Source organism: Anguilla anguilla, chromosome 6 (assembly GCF_013347855.1).
Source record: "Anguilla anguilla isolate fAngAng1 chromosome 6, fAngAng1.pri, whole genome shotgun sequence".
Lineage (NCBI taxonomy): Eukaryota > Metazoa > Chordata > Actinopteri > Anguilliformes > Anguillidae > Anguilla > Anguilla anguilla.
This window is the reverse complement of record NC_049206.1, coordinates 41,712,558-41,729,711: the sequence shown is the minus strand read 5'-3', so window position 1 is coordinate 41,729,711 and position 17,154 is coordinate 41,712,558. Positions and strand designations below refer to the sequence as shown.

Here is a 17,154-nt window from a genome sequence, read left to right as displayed (position 1 = left end):
AGCTCAGAAAAACAGGGACTCTTCAAATGGTTACTAATGGCAACAGTGATCATAATTATGGTTATGGCTCTAGAATAATTTGTGTACCTTTATGTTCAGTTCGTTTTATATTCCTGCTGTCCTCACGTAGAAGAGGGTGCCTTGAGAAAGTGCGCCCCCTGGTGTTTGACCATGCCCTGCAGGCTCTTGACTGTTCATGTGTTTGTGTCCCCCCCTGCAGCTGTACCCCAGGATCAAGCCGCGCCAGCGCTCACTAGCGTAAACCCCCTTGCCCCCCCCCCCCCCCCCCTTCCCGGTTGAAATTTTGGACCGTGGCACTACCGTTCCTACCTGTGCCGCTGTTTCTTGCGGGAGATCTTCCCCGGGACCTCAGGGAGGGCGCTCTCCGAAACGGCAGCCCATCTGAGACGCGTGCAGGACAGGACGGGAGCGGAGCTGCCTCTTTGCTTCAGGACACAACGCACAACCAGACCTGAAAAAGAAAAAAAAAAACAGACCTGACTAAACGCTCCGGTCTCCTTGGCGACAGAACAAAGTGCTTTTTTCAATGGCGGTTATGGGTTTTTCCTTTCACTTCGACGTCTTCGAACCAGGCTGAGAGAAAACGGCTGTTGCCAGGGACGACCGCTCGACCCCCGTCGCGGGGGAGACCCTCTGAGGCGCGCGGACCTGGGGGAGGGGCTTCGGAGGCCGGGCGTGGCCGGGGGGGGGGGGGGGGGGGGGGGGCGGCCAGGAGGAGCGCGAACATGAGAAGCATGGGTGGGGTGTGGCGGTTTTTATTTATTTTTCGGGTAGCTCTGTACCCCGGGGGTGGCAGGATGTGGCTAATCTATCAGATTGCAGCACAGCGACTGATTTTTCCCACCGCTTCATGTGCAGCATTTCAGGAATGCTTCTTCAATCAAAACTGGCTTTTGTTAGAGGTTTCCTATCAAAGCCGGTGTGCAGATGTCCAAATGTTGTATATTAGCACACTCTGGATTTGTTTTCCCTATTGCATTACATCCAGTTTCCCCCCCCCCCCCCCCCCCCCCTCATGTTTTTAGTCTTGTGAATGATTACCTCTCCAGCAACGCTTTACAAAAGAGCTGAGCCGCAAAAAAATAAACTGTAAATCCCGTGGTGATGGCGAGATTGTTGTCTGCTGTAGGAAGCAAAAGAGGGCTTGTGTGTTCTGTACAGTGTAAAGATGTGGGCCTTTTGTGATCTGATCTGTAAATGTACACAGTAAAATGATTCCCCCCAGCATGAGGTAAAGTGGAATCTCCTTTTGTCGAGTGTGAATGTTTATGCGTTTGTGGTCTGTGTGTGTGTGTGTGTGAGTTTGGCCTTTATTTTCTAATGCCTGTAGCTTGTTTTGTCTTGGAAAAGGAAAATGGTTGCACAGCCTGGCAGGTACCGTGCATGTGCAGTGCTGACATAACATTACCGGTTGCTCTTGACCTTTTGTTTGGTCACCGAATTTTAACTGTCCATTTTTAGGTTTTACAACTTACAGATGACAGGTAGTTAGGATTGTGATTTCTGTTTTAAATATTTGGGACATACAGGCCTAATGTATTTTTGAATGTTTTTTTGCACATGGTGCAGGAAAAAAAGTGATTTTCCTCAGTGCAAGTGTACAAAATGTGTGACTGATTTGGTGGCTCAGGGCAATGAATAAAATACTATACTGAACCACCCAATTATGTATTGCATTGAAATAATATAATCCTATTTACTCAGTCCTACCAGTCAAGATATGTAGAGCTTTGGTATATTCATGTAAATAAGAAGGAAAATAGGGTAATCGGACATTACATTTCAAGTAAAACTGGGCAAAGTGCTTGTCCAACTATTCTAAACGGCACTGATATTGTCCTCCGGTGGTCATTTCTAAAACTACAAACGGAACACTTGCACATCTTATTGTACTATGGAGTTCCTGTAGATGTCGCTAGAGCATCGTACTCACTATAGTGATCGCACCTGAGGAGCGGGGGGTCGGTGATGCACAATATCGCGACTACTTATGGTAAAGGTTTGATTTCACGCATCTCCGTTGAGGCTGTGGTGAATTTATAGTCTTGATTTAGAGATACGTGATTGGATAAAAGTGACTGCGTCGTTATTTCGCAGTAGCTACGAACACGTGGGTGTAGCTCTAATAGGGTTATGGTGAATGCAAACCGAACTGCTACCCCCCACTTGGATTATCAAATTTGTGATTTATAACAATTAGCAAGTAGCATGGTCATTACAGCTTCTACCTATGTCTGAAAAACCTTTAAGAGGGTGGCAGCATATCGTATTAGATTGAGTATTTTCGAGTATTTTACGTGGAGTTGTTCGGTCAAAACTTTCTTTTGTATTCTATGGCCTCGCAGTTTTACTATCGTAGTTTAGAAAATAATTGCATGGAACGGAAAGGGATACACAAGCACAGCCTGTCTTTTATCGCCTGCCAATCCGTATCGTGTAGTTTATTTCTGATTATATGTTCCCAGGCATACAAAATTTGATTCGTTTAACTTGTCTGCCAGAAGTGGTATTTGATGCATATTGTATATCACATCAAGTAGCCTAGGCTAATGAACCTGATCTTATTCTGATGAGAGGAAGATGGGCTGCATTTGACTTTGAATTATAACTTTATTTTATGATTCTTAATAACTGTAAGCTATATATACGCAAATAGTAACGAATTAAAGACATTCTTACCTACCAACGATTCTCGTAGGCTAACCCGTGACAAGCAGCAGGTCACCACAAAGGGGACTGCTGATATCCGCAATTCTTTCTTAAAATTAATTGAATTTAGGTTTTAGGTACTTAATAAATTCTTGCATTATATCACTCTTTTTCACTGTGTATTTTTATACATAAATATTTGTTTACTGCACTTTATTTAACAGGGACCATGTCCGTCACAACTGATGTGCCAGAGTTAGTTCCATAACTAATTGTCTGCGGTTCCTGGGCAGGAAAAACATTACAAATCCCAACAATAATACATAATTCTTGACAATAAAACAAAGAATAGCCATTACACATAAATTACTTCACAACAGCGCATTTGATGAAATTACAGTAACCAGACACAGATAGTATCGGCCTACTAATGGTTATGTCTGATTTGCTTTGAGCCTTTTTTTCCTCCAAATGAGCAGCAAAATTACTAAAGCCAGTGCACACTGGTGTTGCTTGGAACTGAGTTCCATATTGATGATGCTTGTTTGCTCTCTCTTGTGACCGATTGCTACAACAAGCCACATTCACTGGAATCTGTATTGTTTAGCAACGTAGATTAGAATGAAACGTGTAATGATCAATCAACAATGTGTCCGATCAGAATAACTATACGCATATTATGGACGGACGTTACTTATGCTTCAGTGAACAATGTGAATCAAATGACGATTCAAAGGCATTCCGTTTGAGGAATGCGGCATTTTGAATGCGCAGGAATGCAGACGTGACTACAGTCCAGTTAACACTACAATTCCCAGAAAACCCTGCTATTGTTATCACTGGACCATGCGCACTGTTATAGGCAACGCGAATGATGTCATTCACTACACTAGAATCGTACCGTATTGTGTGTTAAGGTTCAAATTGGATCAGGAGTTTGCAGAGGTCTCTTGAATGATGATACAGTTTTCAAGGTAGGCATTATCTCCATTCAGATTTTAATCTCGATATATACGGTTTCGAAGAAATTCTGCTGAAAAATGATTGCTTGGGAGCTGTTAAGTTAGTGTGTCAGGGTATTTAAATGAGTGGGATTCTGTTTAACCTCCGATATTGTAAACCTCAAGAAATAGTTAACGAGATTAGGATGTAGTGTGTAGAACGCATGTGTGCCATTAACTGTGCGTTTTAAAATACACTCAATAATGAATTATGTTTTATGTCTGAAATCTTCATGTGGTTGAATGTAGCTCTAGTGTTTCGGCTTCTATGCGTGCATAAATTGCCGTGGACCAGCGCATTCAGCAATTGATGTGTTAAGTCTTCGTATTTTACTGACCAAACTTAATTGGAGATTTCTACAAATGATGACCATGATGTGTAATTGCCAAAGAAACTATCAATGTTTAGACTGGTGCGGCATACTTTGGAAGAGGTTACGCACCAGCGAGTCCAAAGCCGATACGCATCTAAAACAAATGTAGGCTAACCGGCGATCAACACGTACGTCATATAGCCCATGCTCAAGGTAAACATCGTGAATCTAGTATCACGAACGCCACATTTTGTGCAAGAAAGACCGAATCGTTTTTGTGTCTGCATCGGTACAAAATTCTAGCACTGTGGAGTTACCTGTGTAGGCTAAGCTTCTATTATTTGGGTGATTTTAGCTGTTGAGGTAAAGATCCGTTGCTATATGTCGGTGTTTTGACTGTAAGCTGCAAAGATTGCCTCTGGTATCTCTAGAAATCATTAGACTTATGCTTTCACATATTTAGCCAGCTGGGCCAATGAAGTCCATAATATTTGATCACATTAAGCAGTTTAAAGTTCGGAGAACGAACATTTGCCGGTTCTGCGTAATTACTCAGACCGAATGTTAAGAGAACTATAATGACTAGTTTGCTTACTCTACAATGCTGTCAGACAAGCGCAGGCTTGCAGTAAATGTCTTTGACTGTAGCAATAAAATTGTTTTTTTAAAAATTATTATTATTTTTATCAGAGTCAATATCACATAGGGACCAGCTGTCCCAATAGGGGTCAGTGCTGCAGGTTTTGGTGGTGTTTGGGGGAACTGGGGATTAGGAATGTGGAGTAGTCTCCAGTCAGGCCGAGTATGGGCAACTATTGGACAAACATGAAACTGAACTAGCCATTCTCGCTGCCTCGATAATCCAGCTCTCTCCTTGTCTCTGTCTCTCTATCAGTCCCTATATTTATCTCAATCTCAGCCATCTTGTCCACTCTGGAAACTGCAGACCTGCTGGCTCACACAGATCCATATGCATACATTGAGTTCAGTGAGATTTTACAGTTTAATTCTATTTGGGCATGGAGTGCCTATGCAGCATACCCTTGTACACGCTGGGTATCACTGATGCGAAACATGCCAGGCAGTGGTCTACGTATTCCTAACACTTTTCTTTAAGTGTTCTGGGGAGCGTGCAACTCAGCACTTCGATCCCAGCTCCTGGATCCCAGCTCTCACAATTCCAGGCAGAATTCACTAATCCTTAAAGGTTTTCTCCATGCTGTAAATTTGTATACATTGAATGGAGCTTACATTTAGTGTGGAGAGCAACTGTCTTATTTTTGCAACAAAGGTGATGGGTTTATGAAGCCAGATTTTGGAAGTGCTTGACAAGGAACCTGGGAACACCCGACTGGCAAAGCCAGGTGAGGTGTGAGTCGAGTCGGAATCCTGCCTGACGCCTTCTTCTGCACCAAGAAGCGGTGCCGGCAGTGTGGTGCTTAGCAACTGAGAACAGGAGGGACCAAAGAGGAGGACTGTGCTCAGGATGCTGTATGTCTCCTCCCCCCCATAATGAGACCTAGGATGGTCCTCTGAGATCTCCCAACATCCATGTAAGAGGAGTCATGTGAGGTCATCTGATCTAAGCCACTGTGTTCATATTTCATATACTGCCTTGTTTCCATTCTGTTTTTAAAGTAGTGAGCTCCTTTAATTGGTTCATTGACCTTCTGCCGTATTAACTCTCCTAATGATAAAAATTTTTCAAGGCGCAAAAGGTTATTTTCAGATGAAATATCCAGTCCCTTTACAAAAACAGGTATTGCAAGAGAACTTGCTGTGCATTTAATTTAACATTGGAGATGGAAGACTAATAAAGTGATTTAGTGCACACTGTCCAAACTGACATTATAGTTTATCTTAATTGCAGTGCATTGTAAATACTGCTGATATTTTTGCAGTTTTATGTCCTTTTCAAAGTCCCAAGCATTCGTGTTTACAGTGTACACGCTCAAGCAGCACGAACTGTTAACCATGTGACGGAAAGAGCAGACTCCTGCATCGAGTGAACAAACACACACCGCCCAGCTGGATAATCGTCATGGAGTTGCCCCCAGGGGATTAAACAAACCGAGCCGGTGAATGTGTGCACTGAGGGGAGACTCTGTCCAGCATTTTGTTTGCTTTAATCGTGCGGTCTCCTGGTGCAGGTGAGGGGCGAGGAGTCGCTCCGACAGCGCTCGGATTTCACGGGCCGCGAGGAGAGCTTGGGGGGCGTGGCCTGCCACGTGCATGCAGATGAAGGGGAGAGGAGAAAGGGAGGAAGTTTGAATAATTGCCGCTGTGGTGATGGCAGTCCAGGTTTTGACCGTGGGCCAAGGTTGGGCACGCTGCAGTCTGCGGTGCGGCACGGCGGTGCCTCTGCGTGCTGAGCTCGCCGTGCCATGCAGAAAGGGGGAGAGGGGCAGCGCTGCAGTCTCAAAATCCAGGGCACGTTTCTTACGTGCACACGCACATACGCACGCACACGCACACAAACACGTGTGCTTGTCGCCCCTCCCCTGAAACGGCTAGCTTTACGGGCTGGGAGATTTTTGTCCTATAACAAGCTGCGCTGTGCTCTTTGGGTTATTTTCACCTCCAAATATCCCTATTTGGAAATTCCCATTGATCAAATTTAGGTTGTCAGTTGTTAATGCCTGACCTTCTAAGCTGAGGCGGGCTCGTGGTTGAGAGGGGGCAGGGTGGAGATGGGTGTGTTTAAAAAATCGTTACTCCTGTTCGTCTTCCTCTCTGCACCTCTGGTCTCTGTTACCATGGCAACACTGGCAAAGATGTTGCAGGAAAATAAGGGGGTGGGGGAAGGATTTGGAGGCAGGGTTGTTGGAGTGTGCAGTCCAATCAAGGCCTTATACTGGTTACTCAGCTCTGTATTCTGAAGTAGCATCTTTTCACCGCGTTGCATTCATGGTTTTCTGTTCTTTGCAGTTCTAGTTAGCCACCATGACCGCGTTTCCTTTCCTGTGTGGTAATTTGCTCCGGTCTGCCTGCTCATCAGAGCTGCCTCTGTCCTTTTCATTCTGGTTATTAAGAATGTCTGAATTTAAAGGGTGATGGTGGCTGAGCTCAGCTTTCAATTAATATCAGTTCAATTCAATAAGCTTTATTTATCCCCGAGGGGCAATTCATTGCTGGGCATATTATCAGTCAACATCAGAAACAGATGGGATATAATAGTCGTAATTTGCTCTGCCTTTCCAGTTCATGTTACATGTGCCAGGGTTGATCGTGGGGAGGAGCTAGCGGCTGGTTGTGGGGGGGGGGGGGCGGGGTTGCTAGGTGATCGCGTGCAGGGCTTAAGTAAACATCAGGCGCGCAGGTGCGTTGTGAGTTTTGCCACAGCGCGTAGGCTATCTGTCGCGTTTATAATGGCAGGGCAGACAGCGAGGAACGCCGGCCTTGTTCAGTTTAGTTTAGTTTTCACGTGGGAATGTTACTGTGGGGGGGGCGGGGCTCTCGCTGGAATTGGAATCACAAAGAAGGCCGGGCGCAGGGGGTCATGGCCGCCGTGGCCGCGGCGCGGGAGGGTCCCGAAACTCGGGCCCGCTCTGTGAGCGTTGGCCCCGCCCAGCGTTTCCCGCAACAATGGCCCTGTGTGGCCGCTTCAATCCTCCATTCTCCCCGGCCTGCGTGGTCCAGAGGTGACGAACAATGGCCCCCGTTTGTCATTTTTTTAAAAACTCCGAGACCCGGCGTCGTCACCCTCAGACCACGCCGCTGCACCTCTCTCTGCCCAGGAGCTGCCATGTCCCACAGCTCCCAAACAATCAACAAACAGGGCTTATCTCATTTATGCGTCAAGTGGGACTATTTCATTTTTTTCATTTTCATATTTATTGTTTTCTCTCTCTCTCTCTCTCCCACTCTCTCTCTCCCTCTTTCACTCTCCCACTCCTTCCCTCTCTCTCTCTCTCTCTCTCTCTCTCTCTCCCTTTCCTTCCCTCCCTCTCTCTCCCCCTCCCTCCCCCCTTCTGCCTCTATCTTTCCTTCTCCCTTTGCATTTCTCATTGTGTCACACCTGACCTACCTAGCTATGTGGCTGTCCTGGGCTGTCTGTCTGTTTATCTACATTATCAATGTATCGCCTCAAATATAAGGGGAAGAGAGAGGGTAATGAGTGGTGTGTCTCTCTCCCCTTCTTTCTCTTTCTCTCCCTTCATCTCCATATGAGAATAAACAAAGAAAGCCAAACCACAATAGCAATGCATCCGCTGATAGGTTAAACGTATCTCTTATTCTTCATCTACATCAAGCTAAAGGCAAGATACTGGCTACTATTAAGCAACTCACCTAATCTTTAACCAATTTGGAAAACACTTAAGATTTTCTAAGGTGCACTAGACTCAACGGCAGCCCCTGTCCCATCTATGGGAATACATTTTTAGGACATCGAATAAGTCCTGCCTAGAGCACGTCTGGGATTTTGACATTTTTATTATTTTTTTAGCCAAGTATGTTGGCCGTGGAACCCGAGACTCCTTTAACGCAGGAGGGAAGTTGGTTTGCACACAGTGGAATGCTTCATTCATATATCCTTTCAGTAACCCCTGAATTACCTGGAATTCCCTGGCTTTTTTGGGTAAACTAATATTTAGCCAGGATTAGGAACAGAAACGGTTTTACGTAACAAGCTTATTTTTTGTCTTTCGTACAAGACTGGCATCTGTGGGCAGCATATGCTAATGCCGTTGGTTTAAAAATCCTCCGAGGTGCATTTTTAAGCCGCTCGAAACCTGCCAATGTACAATTTCCTGCTCCAAATTAATCTTATTTTAACCTGAACTAATTTAAAGCCTGCGTCTGGGGAGGTTCTTTCCCTGGAAGATTTTGAATGTTGCTTATTGAGTCTACCGGGGACCAGAGGGCAGTGCGGCTCTCCAGGCCGTTGTGTGCGCGACCTTGTTTTCTCTCCGCTTCGCCTTCTCTCCGCTCAGAGTTGTGCCCCGTGCGATGAGCCGCGTGCTGGGTGGGGGGCGTGTTGCTTATCAGCCGCTGGGCTCCTTGTCAAACTGGGGCAAGGGGTGCCGGCAAGAGAGATGCCTCCTCCGCTTCCGGTCTTCAGATAATTAAATAAGTGTAAGCGCGGGGCCACGACAAACCAAGGAAAACTGCCTGTCACCACCTTCGGAATGGCTTGAGAGATTGGAGACCCCCCCCGGATCCCCCACTCCCATATTTTTTGCAGTCGTCTCAGAGCCGAAATGGGTGAATTACAGAGGCCTGGTGGCAGTGTCAGGTGACCCGGTGGCCAAGCCCCTTAATCGTAATATATCCTGGGCAGAAACCCTCAGTGAATGAGCTCTTCATGCAGTTTAAGTACGAGATTCATGCTGGCCAGCTGCAAGCTTCTTAACAGTTTGGTAGCACTTTAGCGCTGTCATGTGGAGATGTGACTCTAGTTTTTTAGGAGTGCTGTGGTAATGTGGCAATCTGGATGACAGAGCAGCCGACAGGAGAAAGAAAAATCACATAGGCTACGTCACTGTGTAAGCTGTGAGCTGCTGCAAGATGGAAACATTTACTAGTGGCAGCTTTGCAGATAATGCAGCTGTGCTCTTGATTTGTTGGTGTAGCCGAGTACACGTTTCCCCATCATGCCGGTTTGCATGCATTTAGATTGACTACAGAGCAAGGCAAGAAAGTCTGCGTTGTGTTTTTGTTCTTGGGGATGATGGGTTTGGTTTCCGAGTCAGTGGTGACCACAGTTTGTCAAGCCTGGACTGAAACGTTCAGGTTCTTTGCAGTGCTCCCGGTCACCACCTGAGTCCGGATACCGCAGTGAAGGTCCATTCCTGTCTGCTTCTGTGGTTCTGTGGTTTGCCTACTTGAGATTAGTTTGCTACATACAGATTTCGGAGTGCTGCCACTGAGCACCCTCTCCCAAAGCGTGTTTGTTCCACAGTCCTATGTAGCCTACATGTTGTGGGCCAGAGGTGAAAGTTCTGTCGCCAGTAAAGGTTTAACTTTAGCCACGGGGGACTGTGTTGTTACCAGCGTGAATGGATAAATTGAAAATCTTGTAACTGGCCAAATTCTCCAGGGTACATGCGATTGCCCTTGGGCAATCTTGAGGGAAACAACCCTAGAAAGAGTGCAGTTTTTCATCTTTATTTTGCAAATTTTACTGGCTTAAATACGAGCTCGAGATATTTAATGCTCCTTTGAGGGAGGCTATGGTTAACATCTGGGGGCCTGAGCGCTCGTAACTCCCCGTCGTCTGTGGAATTGACCCCAAACACCCTTGCTGCGAAACCGCAAACTGAGGAGCGGCGTGGAGAAACCCGGCGGGATTTGAGTTTTTCACGGCATTTGAAATGGTGGTCCCTGGGTCCCTTTAAAGTTTTGTTACCCATGAAGCTTAAATGTGTTTTTAAGTAAGTGGATTAGCCCACTCACGGTCTTAAGGAGAGCACACGGCGGTGGAGACCCAGATAAGACCCAATTAAAGCTGCCTTTAGCTCTAAATAAGCTTTTAATTTGGCTTTGGACAGGGCGCGTGCCTGTTGAGTGCTGTGAGAACTATCGTGGCTGGAGGATACTCTTGGGTTTTAAGTGAATGCAAGCTTTAATGGTGATAAGCTCTTGCCTCTTGTGAGCCTGTACACAGTGGCGTCTATGGCTGCTTGCATGATGCAACAAGGATTCGAGCAAAGCATATTTCAAGGGATTTAGGCTAACTTGACTTTGCTTGTTTATGTGCCTGATGGGATAAGATAAGAACCTCCTGTGTTTGCTTTCTAGCGAGCCTTTGCTGGAATTAAAATTTTGGAGATGATCTCTAAATAGCTACAGTTTTCATCATCGGTCAGTCTGGGACCTGTTTGATAAATGTTTAAGTTGGTCTGGGCCTACTTTTGCCATTTTATGTCTTATCTCTTTATGCTGGTTTATCTCTTATCCTGTGCTGTAGCATACAAAAAACATTGCAATTCCAAACAAACAGTCTTTTATGGCAAGGAATTATGCTGAAATGTAGCCTAACTGGAATGAAAAAAGTTATGTAAGTCGCTCTGGATAAGAGTGTCTGCTAAATGCCTGTAATGTAGCCTAATGTAATGTAATTCATCTCCATGGCTTCTCTTGAGCTAACATGAACAAATGTGAACAAAAATGGTTGTTCTGTTATACTAGTTAACTATCTTACTTTGTTAGCTGAATAGGCTAACAGTATTATAGTCATCTCGGTTGTGGAGAGAGAATTTGCTGAATTTCTGTAACCAAAATACTCCCAGTTGTTGCTATTATTTTACCACAGTATTATGGTGCAGTTACTGAATACTGCTGTGTCTTTTCTAAGTCCAACCTCTAATCTTTGCAGCTCAACTAGATGGTTAACTTAAACTACTATAAGGGAACCCCACTGAAAACATATGAACTTTGACAGCTTGGCCAGTTTGTTTAAGACACTCGAGCTGTGTTTTGTGTTGTGTGTTACATCTTGCTGTTTGATTATTTTGTTTCCAGCTCTCCTCGAGGTTAACCTCTGATACCCCTTCCCTGTTTTGAGAACTTCACTTTTTGAAATGCAGACATAACCTGTGTTCTGCTCAGTAGACTAAATCAAGATAGTTTTGTGTCAGCAATGAGCTTTTTCCCAGCTGAGTTACATTCTTTTGTATAGGCTACTTTGCTCAATTCAGGGCAGAGGTTGAATGTATTGAGTAGTGGTTAGGCCACAAGGGTTCACATTACTGATACTGACATTGTTGTTGTCTTCTGCAATTAAATCAGTTTACTCACTTTACACCAATTCAGAAACTGAACCTGTTTTTTTTTAAAATTACTTTGTTGTTTTGATCAACTCAAGGGTTTCATTTTGATGCATAAATTCACTTTGGTCTGCTTTGATCTTAGTCCCTGAGCTCCAGTAGCATGTGGCATGATGTGACGATATCCTGTACAGGATTTGGGCTTGAAGATATCTCTAGCGACCATTGTGTTCTGTTTTTGAGTAGTCACAATAAAATTAGATTCAAAACTAGGTGACCCACAAAATGACATTTGGGCCAGTTAGAACATTTCTGGATTTTGACAGTGAACCAGGAGCAAGCTTTCTTCTGTACAGTTTGTTTGCATTTTCTGGTTCTCTTGCTGCTGTACAAACAAGAATCTGAGAGAGTCATATGTGAGTACATGAATACAAGCTAAATTGAATGCTCAATAATAATTCTGGGGAAAATTGACCCTTTTTACCTTGGAAAATGGACCCTTTTTACCATAATATAACCTTTGAGCAACAGCAATTGGTAGCCTATAGCCTATTTCTTCGGGGGGAAAAATGTAAGAAAATTAGGGACAAAGTGTCTAATTGAACTAATTATTTTTGTCCTACCCACCTCTACTTTCGAGAATATTCGAGTTATTCTATTAAGTCCAATGTCCTATGCCAATTTTCTGAGTATGATTTTTTGTACCGTAGGTACTATAGTACTATAGTGTAGGCCTTGTACTCTGCTATAGGTCTTGAAAGAAGAGGTGGGTTTGGCCAAAAGTGAAGTGATAATGGACACCTTGTCCCTAATTTTCTTAATGATGGTTTTGTTTTCTCCCTACATACCAAAGGTCAGTGCTCCAAAGTTACATTATGAGTGTCAAATATCAGAAAGATCTGAGAGATCAAGGTTAAAGGGGTACATTTCCCCTCCAGTGAAGTATTCAGCTTTTCAGATTACAGATATTGCATTGAACATGTTATAAATACATTTAAAAACATTTTAATTTGCTGTGCCACTTAACAACAAACAAGCAGCACTTTTAAAGGGATTGGGAAAATGCATTTAATATTTGCAGCTGGGGTGATTAGAGTAAATGCACAAATATTACGGAAGAGGAAAGCTGAAATCCCTAGGTGCAAATAGTACAGTGGATATTGCTTGTGTGAATCTGATGTGCATCATTTTTATAGGCTGTCCATGGTCATCTACAGAAGGTGAAAGTAAACTCTAAAGCTTTTTCTGTCTCAGTCATTTATTCACGCCTTGGTGAGCCCCACCCATTGTGTGCAAACAAAATGTAAAATATCTTATTATCTTTTTATTATTTTCTATGGGCAGGGCTGTGCCTTCTGTGCACTCCAGAGGAGATCCATTACCTAGATTTGCATAAGAATGAGGGGAGAGCATGCACAAATTAGTGCCCTAGAAAGCACCCCCTGCTGATGGGGGAGAGCGATCCCCAGTGTGTCCACACCCAGCAGTACAAATGGGGGAGGGGGCGTCTGTCTAATTGAGCCATGACCATGACTGCTAAGGGAGCCGTTTGTCTTCGGAGGGAAGCTTTTCAAAATTCAACGGTTGACAATTTAGCAATAGATGTTCTTGCCACAGTGGGTTTCAACACCAGTGATTTTGACCAGGTTCAGGTTGTGTTTATATATAATTCCATCATAGTGTTTTTTTTTTTTTTGTTTGTTTGTTTGTTTGTTTTTTCCCTCCCCTCCCATTTCCATGCACAACTGTCATTGTTACGTGCAATTGCTTCTCCCCGGCTACATTTCTGTCTAGCTATCTTTCCATGGTGATAGAGTAGAAATTGATTCTTGGTTGTGGACCAACTCACAGAACCGTGCTGAAATTGATGGCCAATACCCAATTGTGTTACTGACATTCTGTGCTAATGTTTTAAAATCACAGCTATTATGATACAACCGTCACTGATTAATCTATTAATGCATAGCCTCTTGTTTTTCCTGTCATATCATATTGGGGCTGCTATGGGAGGTGCTGGGGGTTGGGGATGTGGGAGTACAGTTGTCACCAGGAATTGTGAACTTTAGTGAACACACTCAAAGATGTTTTAACTCTGTCCCACTCTCTGTTCTTTTTATAAGAACTGGCTTCTATAAAGAGCCAGGTAGTGTGATTGACACTCTTCTCTCTCTCTCTCTCTGTCTCTAGCCCGCGCCCTCTGGCTGGTCAGGTCTATTTGTGGGTTTTGAGTATACGCAAGAAGGAACTATGAACGTAGGAGATCATGCATTTTCAAACGGCATATATACACATTCAAGAAATGGCATATATACACATAGCCTATTCCTTCTTTGGTTCAGTTCTAGGGATTCTTCTGCCTCCTTGTGAGACAAAAAGTTTTGACTATCCTAGCTTAGCAAAATAAAAATAATTTACTCTTCCTGTGGGACCTGTGATAAGCTTCACAGTCATCCAATAACTCCCTGATTGACTTTTCTTTTGGAGAGCCTTAGTCTTTTGACAGTTTTGGTATTCAACAGTCCTGATTGCTGAATCAAAGATAGATTTACTTTCTTTATCGTATCTATTTGAGTAGAGTACCCTCAGCTACCACTCACTAGCTGTCTTCCATTATTCTGAAAAAGTTAGTATGAGAGAGATACAGAAAGAGAGAAAAGGAGTATGAGAGAAGAATGCATTAAGTAGAGCCGTGAATATTTTTGGGACTGGTCAGTAAGAGGGAATGGTTACAGTAGGCTATAGCTTAGGTTTATGATAGATTGGGAGGGAGTCATTATTCCCCCAATCATGGATGAGCAACTTGGGTATCCACTGAAGGCGACGTAGAGCTGTATCTTGCCAAGTCGCCAAGCTCATTGGAGAGCAGCGCTAAATGTAAATGCTTATGTGAAATCCGCACCCTACCAAACTCATCCTACAGGGCCTGGAGCAGACGCCATTACCGCCAAATCATTATTGGAGTGTCAAGCCAGGAATAATTTCACCCTTCCTAGTTTTGTCACTTTCTATTTTAGGAGCTTGTGGGCTTCCTCCTTGAAAAGATTAGTCCAAACAAGGAATTCATTGTTACTGTGCTGGACAGAAGGACACTTTGGCCGTCGAAAGGGGTCCTCCCAATGTTTGCAGGAAGTCCGAAAAGGACCCCGCTTCAAGTCTTTTTCGCACAAAGGGAGCTTTATCCAGTGTGGCGAAGAGGTGAATGAGGATGGGTTTTCTTGTCAGTACAGTTCATTCTCGCAGTCGATTTGTGACCGTTCCTGCCAGTCAGGTTTTTATCATGAGTTTATCAGCTGTTAGCTGATCTTCTTCCCTGCTTTTTTGACCTTCCGCTGGTGAGAGAAAAGCGAGAACCTAATTTTTACATTGGCTTTACACGGGTAAAAGTTAAAGCAATCTCAGAACCCTTCTGGTAAATCAGAATTATGAATTAGCCTTTGGGGGTGTCCCGTGGATCGGAAGTACCCCAGCGGATGAAGGCATACCATATCCACCCAAGGAGCTTCCTTTCCGGAAGTTCCTGCTATGTTTATAGTCTGATTCAACTCTTTGAATGAGAATGCCATGGAGATTACAGACAAACTTGTCAACAGGATTATTTCACAAACTAGCAGCATACATTGTATTCACAGTTTCAAACCATTGTAACGCCTTGTATTCTGATATTTACTTGAAAAGCGGGAACATAGTCACCCGTCTGCTGACAGGTTACGGCAAAAGTTTGACCAAGTAAACATGGCCCACAGCTTGCTCGCTACTAGCTGAGGATTTCCCAGTGCACCACTGGCCAGAAGATGTCATCGTGCTGATTATTTATCAACCTGCTTTTGTCCATTATGGACATGTTTTTAGTGTTTTTTCAGGCAATTCAGCCATTTCTCGTTGATACAATCTGTATCGCCATCAGTACCCATGTTGTGTTTCCCAGGGGTTCTGTTTACCTGCGCACCACGCAAACATGATTGGTTGAGCCTACTCAGCTACCGCCACTTCCAACAGGAAGTTCTCATCTGTGTTTTAATTTTGGTAATTCATGTTTTGAAATGGTCTACTGACAGACTTTCTCATAAAAAGAGACTAGAGGCGGGGGAGGTGGGGTCAGACACCAAAAATGTTGACCCTCAAATTTCTATGACCCCCACACTAGCACGTTTCCACCAGCTGCAACATTTTGATCCACTCCCTCTTTAAAGCTGTGGAATTCATCAGCATGTGCTGCATCAGTTCAAACACCCTAAAAAAAACATACTCAACATGTGCAAGAGGGTCTTCAGCCATTTTGTGAGATTCAGTTTTACAGTTACAGGCTCATGTCACTCAGTCTGTCTCCGGCCGAGAGGTGAGTTAATTCTGTTTCCATTCATTCAATTCAGGGTATTAATTTCAATTAATTTCCTGAATTGAAGGAGTTGAGGGAGAATTGACCCCTACCCCACTACAGACGTCTCCAGTTACACCAGTCTATATCGGGCTGATCAATCCATTGCAGGGCTCAACAGAAGGGTAGGGTTATAAAATCATAAAAGGTTCTTTGAACAAACATAGGCCTAAATAAATGGTATTGGTTTCTTGAACGGTGTTTTCCATTCTTGCTTGTCAGTGATTTAACTCTGATATTTGCCCTAGTGAGTATGTATGTAAGTGGAAAACATTACACAAAGCAACTAACATTGTTCCTATTGCCTGTATAAGGGGGATAGATATAACTGCATGCTTTGGTTTTGTGTGGAGATCATATTTCATACTTCTGGTCGTATTTCACAACCTGACTGAGTGGGGAGACGTAGGGTGGCGTTTCAGTTAGCCTGTTCGTTCCCTCTTGATATTTTTTTTTTCACCTGATAAGGTCATTTTGTCTCATTGGTCATTGATGCTGTAGCACAGGCATAGAAGGTGCTGTTCCAGCTGATATGAATCATTCCTAAGTAATGCCATTCATTCATGATGAAAAAGGCCAAGCTATCTTAGAGCTTCTCTCCATTATGACTTGTATGCTGTTCTGGCAGCTATACCCAACACTAGCCACCCAGAATCTCTGCTCTGTTACGAACAGGAGAGGGTGATGATAGTGGCAGATGGCTAGCTGCCCCAGCCTTGCATGCACTATTTTACATTCTCCACTACTCCTGGTGTGTTAGTATCGGTGTCCCAGGGGCAAATATTGCTAAATTGATGAAAAAAGGGGAAAGACAGTTAGAAAATTCAAAATGTGGGTATGTGTGCTCCTGTGGTTGTGTCTGTGTGTATAGCTTCATCGACGGATTCAGTGAATGAATGAATAATCTACATTTCTAATAGCAATTGAAAGGGAATCTAGGCAGCAGGTTGTAAATGTAAAGCCCAAGCTAGATATTTCCTGAAAGGGAATGAAGCCATGTTTATCCATTAGGAGCTGTAGGACAGTGATGTTCTATGCAGAAGGACAAAGTGGCTAATTTTTACTACAATGCTATTCTGTTTTAG

The 17,154-nt window shown here is 43.9% G+C and overlaps 2 protein-coding genes across 10 annotated transcripts in view; both read left to right on the top strand.

The window, feature by feature from the left end:
* LOC118230442 (apoptosis-stimulating of p53 protein 1-like) overlaps positions 1–1,684 on the top strand; it is a 31,298-nt gene extending 29,614 nt beyond the window's left edge. For all 7 annotated transcript variants that reach the window (XM_035423458.1, XM_035423460.1, XM_035423461.1 and 4 more), the window contains one exon: positions 221–1,684. In XM_035423458.1, the coding sequence (XP_035279349.1) occupies positions 221–262 (42 nt within the window). In that variant the 3' untranslated portion in view covers positions 263–1,684. The remainder of the gene's footprint in view (positions 1–220) is intronic.
* A 1,834-nt stretch (positions 1,685–3,518) lies between these two features.
* LOC118229932 (disheveled-associated activator of morphogenesis 1-like) overlaps positions 3,519–17,154 on the top strand; it is a 63,572-nt gene continuing 49,936 nt past the window's right edge. For all 3 annotated transcript variants that reach the window (XM_035422482.1, XM_035422481.1, XM_035422479.1), the window contains exon 1: positions 3,519–3,644. The gene's annotated coding sequence lies outside the window, so the exon portion shown is untranslated. The remainder of the gene's footprint in view (positions 3,645–17,154) is intronic.